Source organism: Camelina sativa, chromosome 18 (assembly GCF_000633955.1).
Source record: "Camelina sativa cultivar DH55 chromosome 18, Cs, whole genome shotgun sequence".
Classification (NCBI taxonomy): Eukaryota; Viridiplantae; Streptophyta; class Magnoliopsida; order Brassicales; family Brassicaceae; genus Camelina; species Camelina sativa.
In genome coordinates this window covers 3614655-3622939 of record NC_025702.1, presented here as the reverse complement: position 1 = coordinate 3622939, position 8285 = coordinate 3614655, and the positions used below count along the sequence as shown (strand labels likewise).

The window sequence follows — 8285 nt, the reverse complement described above, 5'->3', positions numbered from 1 at the left end:
AAAAAAAAAAAAAACATAAATAAAACTCCTCTTTGATTCATTTTTATTCACATAAGGTATTTCAGGATATTGAGTCTTCTTCAGACCATGTTAATCGCTAAGCAAGCGTGAAAGGCAATGTGGTATGATCTTTCTCCAAGAGGTTCCCGAGTCAAATAGATGCTTGGAACTTACCTAGCTAACATGAAAATATATACAACGACAAAAAATTGTCTTTGGATGTATATTTTCTTATCTTGGTCAATTGAGGTATCCATACTGTTCGCCTATTATTACGTTACTATGTGTCATTTTCTATGTTTTTTTTTTGTTGTTGTTTCAACAACTACCCAGCTGTAATTAAGTTATATGGATTAATATAAGACTTACTCAAATCCGGTCAACTTGTTTAGTTGTCTTTGTAGATCAATGATCAATAAGCATGGAATATCAATTGTGATTAAGTCAAAACACATTGAAACCATTAAACTCAATTGCTCTATTTTTTTCCTTCTACAAATAATTTTCTCAAAGACCATCATCACCTTCCATGGGCTCCTCCTTATCCCTCTTTACCAACGTTGGACCGATCCCACCTCAGTACCAAGTGTTCATCAACTTCCGAGGCGAAAAGTTGCGAGACGGGTTCCTAGGTTTTCTAGTGGATGCTCTTTTAAAAGAGAATGTAAACGTCTTTATAGATGATCATGAGCTTAGAGGCAAAGATCTTGATCATCTCTTCAACAGGATCGAGGAATCGAGAGTCGCGCTGACAATCTTCTCCAAGAACTTCACCGAGTCGAGATGGTGCTTAGATGAGCTTGCTAAGATTAAAGAATGTGTGGAAGAAGGAAGCCTTACAGTGATTCCTATCTTCTTTAAGATGAAAACTGACGATGTGAAGAAACTGAAGGGAAAGTTCGGAGACAACTTCCGGGACCTGAAGTCAATGCATCGCGGCTAGCAGGAAACTTTTCGGAAATGGAAGGAAGCTTTATTTTGTGTCTCGAGGAAAGCTGGCTTGTCTTCGTCACGATACAGGTCTAGACTTGTCTCTTTTCTTCTGTTCTTGGTTAGAATACTCTGTTTCAAGACTCTGTTTCTTGGTTAGTTGAAGACAGAATTTGTTCACTTCATAGATATTTTGATCTCTGTTGTGATGACAGTGGGCAGAATGATTTGGTGAGAACAATCGTCGAGGAGGTTAAGAAAGTTTTAAAAGACATCTCCGAGAGCGAACGCAAAATTTTTGAAGCGGAACGCAACCAATTGGCGGCAAGAACAGATGAAGTGATTAGAGTTGTTATACGTTTCCTAAGTCTGTTTCTTCTTTTCACAATAGTTTTTGGTCCTTATGTTTTAGGCCTTATGTCTGTTTTCTCTATTCTTCTTGGTCGTTTCATAATCAATCGAGCTGTGGAAACTGAGTGGTTAATGGTTTCATTGTTGCATTCGACATTTTTTTATGAAATAATTCGATTTTGATTAGTTTGACCTTGCATCAATTATTTGATAGAGTTTGTTGTACTATGAAGAGTTGTCATTTCTCATAAAGATGAATACAGAATAAATATAACAAATTGATATTTTAGATCCCTCTACATGGAAAACGTTAGAATATAAAAGTAAGCAAAGATTGACTTGGTTTGTTGATAATACTCAATAGTACATATTACATGAAGGCTTCTGACTTTTGAGTAGTGTAGACACTGTAGACTCTGCATGCCTATTACCACCATACTACCTTTTTTGTTAATTAATCATCATTTTCAAACCAAACCAAACTTTTTTTTACAAAATGAGTGTAAATTTAATTATTTACAATATTAAAAACATAATCAAAAGTTTTAGTTAGAGACAACTTAACATCTCTATCAATCTACAAAAATTGTTTTTTTTTTCTCTGAAAATGGAACCTTAGATTTCATAAAACAAACACACTAAACATTTGGCAACCACTAGATTGACTTTCACAATGTGTAATGAACAACCCAATATGCCACATCCTCTTTAACTTTGACCTTATTAGTTTATCTCCTCTTATGTGTTTTCCCGCCACTGTTGTGCTACTCAAATTAAGTGATATGGGAAATGACAACTCTTCATAGTACAACAAACTCGCAATTAAGTGTTGGATCGACCTACTAGATTGGGCGTAATCTAAATACCGAAACCGTTTGTTTGGATTAACCGGACGGTGCTAAACTTAAACTATTTTCCTACAATACCCATTATTTTTTTTGTTTTGACTTAGATACATTAATCATAGATTCATATTTCATAATAACGTTTTGGGTTTGTCTTTTTTTTTTGTTTTTTGTTTTTGACAACGTTTTGGGTTTGTCTTTACACTTCATTTATTAATTAAAAACTTTAGACGACCCCATCTTCTTCCAAAACAGGTAATTTATATTAGTTCTTTAACATTATTCTCGAATCCCCAAAACAGATCAAGATTCAACCTCATAGTCTTCAAACTTTTTTGGTGAGTTATAATCTACCCGCTGTTCTTCGTTTCTGAAGGTTTGTAATCATGAATCGTTTCTTTTTGTGTTTTTCATGCCTCTAGAAACTTTTTTAGCCTGATTGTACTTTTTACTTTATTAGCATACCTTACAGACAAATTTTCAGTTCTTTGACTTCACTTTTGTTGTCTTTTTGGTTCTTGAATATATATCAGAAGAGAAGATTTGTAGCTGCAAATGAGTTTTTTTTTTCTTTTCAGTTTTCCACCAGGTTTTTGGTATATGGTATAATTTGAGATTTGTGTTATACAGTGACTTTAGTTTTGAAACTTTTGTTCTGACAATTTTCCAGGTAATTGCTGGTAAAATCAAACCTTATGGGGGCAGCCTTTTCCCAAGCTGGAGACAGACGTCCTCAGGTTTTCCTCAATTACCGGAAAGAAGAGCTCCTCCACACTTTCGTTAAACGTCTCTTGACTGAGCTCCAAAGAAATAACATCAACTACTTCATAGATGACAAAGTGCAGAAGGGTAAACCAATAACCGATCTCTTCGAGAAGATCGAAGAGTCAGCTATTGCGCTCGCAATCTTTTCTAAGCGGTACTCAGAATCAAAGTGGTGTTTGGACGAGCTTGTAAGGATGAAAGAGTGCGTGGAGGCTGGTGAACTCGTGGTGATCCCCATCTTTGTCAATGTGACCCCTAGCGAGGTGAAAAAATTCAATGGTGTGTTCGGTGTAACATTCCAGAGGTTGAGGAATAAATATGGGAAGGTGCAGATCCAGAAGTGGAAAGAGGCTGTGGAGTACATTGCTGGCATAAGCGGCATGGTCTGGAACGATAGGTAATATTTTGATTGTTTTTCATCCTTTTATTGATAGATTCTAGAGGGTGGTCTGGTCTAGTCACTAGTTAGTATATATAGTATTTAAATTCTGTTTTAAGAATTTAGCCTTGGTCTAGAAGAAACATTTCAAGCCAGTTCTAGCTAGGTTTAAGTATTGTAACTTAGCTTTTTCGGCTTTTCTCCTTTCTCAGATATCCCGACTACGGTTTCTTTTTGAAAATTATCCCGACTACGGTTTCACTCATCCATGTACCTTATCAGATGACGTTCTAGTAATGCGTACAACCAGGGAGGTTAAGAAAGAGCTGTTGAGAAGAGATCCCAATTACGGAAAAACAGAACATGTCGGAAGTGGAGTAACTCTTCTCGTTTCTGCTACGTTGGCTTTTTTCTGTGGTTTCTTCTTACCAAAACTGCTTTTCACTGATGGGAACCTTCGGTTCGCTGTATCATGGTTAGTCGGTCTTTTTGTTTTCTATAAGGTTTTTCAGATGAAAACCACCACATGTGACCACATCATCATCACCTCCTTAGATACATTAAGAAATATGTGGTATAGATATTACAGAACCCCCAAAAATGTTGACAAAAAAAACCACAAAATAAGAAGAAAGTTAGATTCGTAGAAAATGTTTTGCTATAGTTTGTCTGGCTTATGAATGTTGTGTTCATTTTGTTTTGTTTTTTATGTAGTTCTGTGTTATTTGGTCTTAGTACGACCTTCCTTCTGAATAATTGTTTTCTGTAGTTACATTGTTTTGTCTTATATCAATATCATACAGTTTTTGTTGTATGTTTTTTTGGTCATTGGCAAAAAAAAAAATTAGGTTTAAAATTCTAGGTTTAGGTATAGATGCTCTGATACCATGTAGGAATGGAGGCTGAATAATTCTATTAGATGTTAGGTTTACAATATATATAGTGTATACAAGGTTTACTATTTACTATTATCTCCTTTCCATATCTATATCCTATAGTTTTTTCCCTATTCAACTTCTGTTTTTGTTATCGATCAAAGAGGTGATCCTGTTGTGTGATTCTAGCATATATCCAAACAAGATCGCATGTTTCTTTCTTGTGTTATCGATTTTGATGATCAATCTTTTTATTTACTTCGGTCTTGGGGATGGGGCCTGTTCTCCAAAAGGTTGAGGCAATTTAGAACATGTGGAGTGAAAGTCTCTCATTGAGTATCTTACCACCAAAAAATAATTAAAAAAAATAATCTTTTGAGAAATTAAGTGAGAATAGATTCTCAATTGTGGTTTGTCAAAAAAAAAAAAAAAAACAAAAATTCTCATTTGTGAGACTTTGAGAACCCATGAGATCTTATGTGGGTTCCAAATACAACACATGTCTCTTTATAATTAGCTTTATAATAAATCAATCTCTAATAGCTTTAAACATTAATTAAATAGTTTAGATGTTATTATTTTTTTGTAAATCACAAAATAATTATCTACATAATAAGTTCCATTATACATCAGTTTAAATTGTATATTAATATTAGTTTTAGTTAATGGTAATTAAATTACTATAACTATTAAAATAATATATTACAACTATTATTACTATTATATAGTATATAAACAAATATGACTAATTAATCAAAGTTGAAAGATACTTAAAATGTAGTTTGATATGATTTAAAATATATTAGCTATAATTCTTTTCATTTAAAATAAAATTTGAAATAAGTATTCAAGTTATATCTATTACAAATATTAACTATATCTATTACAAATATTAATTAATTTATTTTTTAAAATTTATGTTGATGAGAGATTCAATCTAAATCTAAATGAGTCTCTCACCAATGAAAACATAAAAAGATGAAAAAACTAAATCTAAAATGCATTAAAAAAAGAAGAAGAGAATTTCTTAGCAATGCCACTTTTAAGATATTTTTTTCAAAAATACTTCTTTTCTTGGCCATTTCCATTTTTTCTCTCTTTTACACAATTATAAAATATTAAACTAATTTCTAGAATCTTTTTTTAGGTTTGAGTTTTCTATTTTATATGTAAGGTATAGTTTTAAGGGTGTATGGTTTCATATTTGGAGTATAGATTTTTAGAATTTAATCATTTTATATATTGAAAAGGTATTTTTGAAAATAAACAACAGAAAAGATTTATTTAAAAATTGACATAAAAATGGATATTTTTAAAAATGGATATTTTTAAAAATGTTCCTATAAATAATTATATGATATTGGTGAGAAACCTATTGCGTCTGTCACCATTGAACATACACCAGAGCAACCCTTTACAACTTCTCAAGACGACAACTACCTCCTCACACCAAACCACCACCCATACTATCTTTTTGTTCGGTCACACTAGTTTACGAAAAATTATATAACGAGGAAATGGTTTGTATGTTGTTTATATGCACATGTATGTTGTTCTTACACTACAAGAAAACATGGAAATATCGACTATAAGTTGTGACCTAAAACACATTCGCTAAATTCAACGACTGAATTGCGATTGTTTTGCTACTCAATGCTACTAAAATAAAACAGTTACCTAATATGTGCTAATTCGAGACTGATTCATAATGTCGCAGTGTAGGCGCCAATTTGCGATTAATTTGGAGACCAATTTGACAGTCGCCAAACATTGCGACCAAACAGCTACTCTTTAGTGACTGCTTTATTTGATTTGGGCTTTTAACAAAATTTGGGCTATAACAAAACGGCTCAAACCCAAACCGTTTCTCTTCTACCCCGAGAAAACCCTAACCCCTCAAATATATTTTCAATTGTTTCTCTTCTTCTTTCGTTTATTCCTCAAAACCCTAATCCCTCACATCCCCAACTCAATCGTTTCTCTTCTTCTCGATATCAATTGCTTTCAATCGAGAAACGTCATAGTCCCTCCTTGTATCTCTCGATTTTGATGGCAGGAGTAAAGAAAAGAGGAGGAGGAAGAAGAAACCCCTCAAATCGACCCTCACAAGCGGCAAATCGAAGACCCCTAATCTTCCCAGCCAATATGCCTTCACGCTGGCGAACCAGTGAGACCCAGACACTGATTCTCAGAGAATTCCTGTCCCACTCCTCCAGAGACCTACACCTACTTACAGAGACTATCCACCTCCGACAAATCTGTTCCAGAACTCGAGTCAACTTCGAGGAGCATCAGCTTCCAGCGAAGCTCCAAAGGCGTCCTTTTCCTCAACCTCTCGCCTCTACGACGAATCCACCAGAATTCTCGACTCAACTTCGAAAGTCTCCTCAACCTTCAGTCACGAATCAACCTCGACAGTCTCCTCACGTCAAAAATCATCGTCCACCCTCTTCTCAACCTCGAGCAGGCTCTGCATCGCATCACAGTTCTCAAGCGCAAAACTCACATGAGGAAGAAGAAGATGAAGCAGATTGTGAGGATGACGGTTTAAGGCAATCAAATATCCCAGCTGATGTACTCGCCCAATTACATGACATGCTTGTCCAGCCAGGCCGTGAGTTGTATACCATTGTCCTCTCTCCCAAATTAGATCGTGGAACCACTTGGTAAGAATATAATTTTTTGTTGATTAGAGTGATTAGATTTTTTATTGGATTGGTTAGAATTTTTAGGTTTGTTTGAATTTGGAACACTTGTGTTTGTGTTTGATTAGAATGTTAAGAATTTTGTACTTTTTATTTGTTTCTGTTTGAAGGTTTGTTTGTGTTTGTGTTTGGAACACTTGTGTTTGTATTTGGAAAACTTGTGTTTGTGTTTGTTTTGTTTCTGTTTGAATTTTTTACTTTCGATTTGTTTCTGTTTGAAGGTTTGTTTGTGTTTGTGTTTGTGTTTGTGTTTGGAACACTTTTGTTTGTGTTTGGAAAACTTGTGTTTGTGTTTGTTTCTTTTTGAATTTTTTACTTTCGATTTGTTTGTGTATGAGGGTTTGGTAAGGACAAGTCAAAACTTACCCGAAAGATTACAAAAGGGTTTACAAACAAGTTTGATGGGCTATATTACAGTTGGGGTTGTGTTTCTAATGAAAAAAGAGAAAGACACTTCTTGGAATTTGCGGTAAACTTCTACTCCTTTCAATTTGATTTCTGTATTTATAGTTTTTTTTTTGGTTTTTTGATCACTAACACTAGTCTTCTTTTGTAGAAAACACACACCTGGGATCCCTCACTAACCAGTTTTCCAAGGAAGCATCTCAGCGAGATAAAGTGAAACCGACTTGGATTGAGAACAATATTTGGAAAGAAATGTGTGACTATTGGAACACATAAGAAGCCATGGCAAAAAGTGCAACCACTTCAGCAGCTCGAATGTCTGACCGTAATAGTCTTGGCCCCACAAGCATGTATCAGGGCAGAAGTCTTACTTACAAATCGAACAAGAGATGGTGAGTTAACTTTTTCATTGTTTAATAAATTACATAATATGGTTCCTAACCTTTTTATTGTCTAACATTTCAGGAAGTGGAATTGGGAAGACTGCCAACTATTCTTGAAGTTTTCTGCAGGACTCATACCAAAAAAGATGGTAATTTTGTGGATAAGAACGCGCAAGCAGTTCATTAGACATATAAGAAAAAATGGAAGCTAAGTTGGCTGCTCTGGATAATGATGAGTCTTCTGATGGTACTTCACGTTGATTAGAGCTATCTCATGAGGGGGATGATGAGCTCTTTCTTCAGTTAATTTGCTTCTTTCTAATAATCTATTAAGTTTTTCATTGTTAAGTAATTATGTTAACTTTTTCTCTCTGTTTTGTTTATGCAGTCTACTTTCATAAGTGATAGAGGAACATACTTTGGAGTTGGAAGCCTAGGAAGTTACGTCAACGGGAAGCGGAACTTCCCTGGAAGCTCTTCTTCTTTCACAAGCCTGCAACAATAGCTTGAAGAAGCTAACCGCAAAATAGAGCAACAAGCAGCTCTACAAGTAGAGCGTGAAGCTGAGGCATCACGGGTTGCAGCTCAGGCTTTACGGGTTGCATCTGAGAAACAAGCAGAGATCAAACGCTTGGTGAGCTTCCTCA

At 34.7% G+C, this 8285-nt stretch overlaps 1 protein-coding gene, 1 long non-coding RNA gene and 1 pseudogene across 5 annotated transcripts; all 3 read left to right on the top strand.

The window, feature by feature from the left end:
* Positions 475–1464, top strand: LOC104763112 (annotated as a pseudogene).
* LOC104760444 (protein PHLOEM PROTEIN 2-LIKE A8-like) lies at positions 2394–3921 on the top strand. 4 transcript variants are annotated; one of them, XM_010483370.1, is made up of 3 exons: positions 2394–2464; positions 2797–3288; positions 3483–3921. In XM_010483370.1, exons 2-3 carry the CDS (start codon positions 2822–2824, stop codon positions 3562–3564), a joined length of 549 nt encoding a protein of 182 aa, XP_010481672.1. In that variant the 5' UTR covers positions 2394–2464; positions 2797–2821; the 3' UTR covers positions 3565–3921. The 4 variants fall into 4 exon arrangements, with proteins under 4 accessions (XP_010481672.1, XP_010481674.1, XP_010481671.1 ...); XM_010483372.1 differs by having other exon boundaries at positions 2420–2502; positions 3553–3921; XM_010483369.1 differs by having other exon boundaries at positions 2420–2502.
* Positions 7114–7929, top strand: LOC104760443. Its single transcript, XR_002036498.1, has 3 exons — positions 7114–7319; positions 7407–7647; positions 7721–7929. It is a non-coding gene; the product is annotated as an uncharacterized LOC104760443 (long non-coding RNA).

What these genes read in the sequence shown, in the direction of transcription:
- LOC104760444 (XM_010483370.1), top strand. Translation starts at nt 2,822, where the DNA reads ATGGGGGCAGCCTTTTCCCAAGCTGGAGACAGACGTCCTCAGGTTTTC. An exon ending in GGCATGGTCTGGAACGATAG is followed by an intron (nt 3,289 to 3,482) that starts GTAATATTTTGA and finishes CTCCTTTCTCAG; the next exon opens with ATATCCCGACTACGGTTTCT.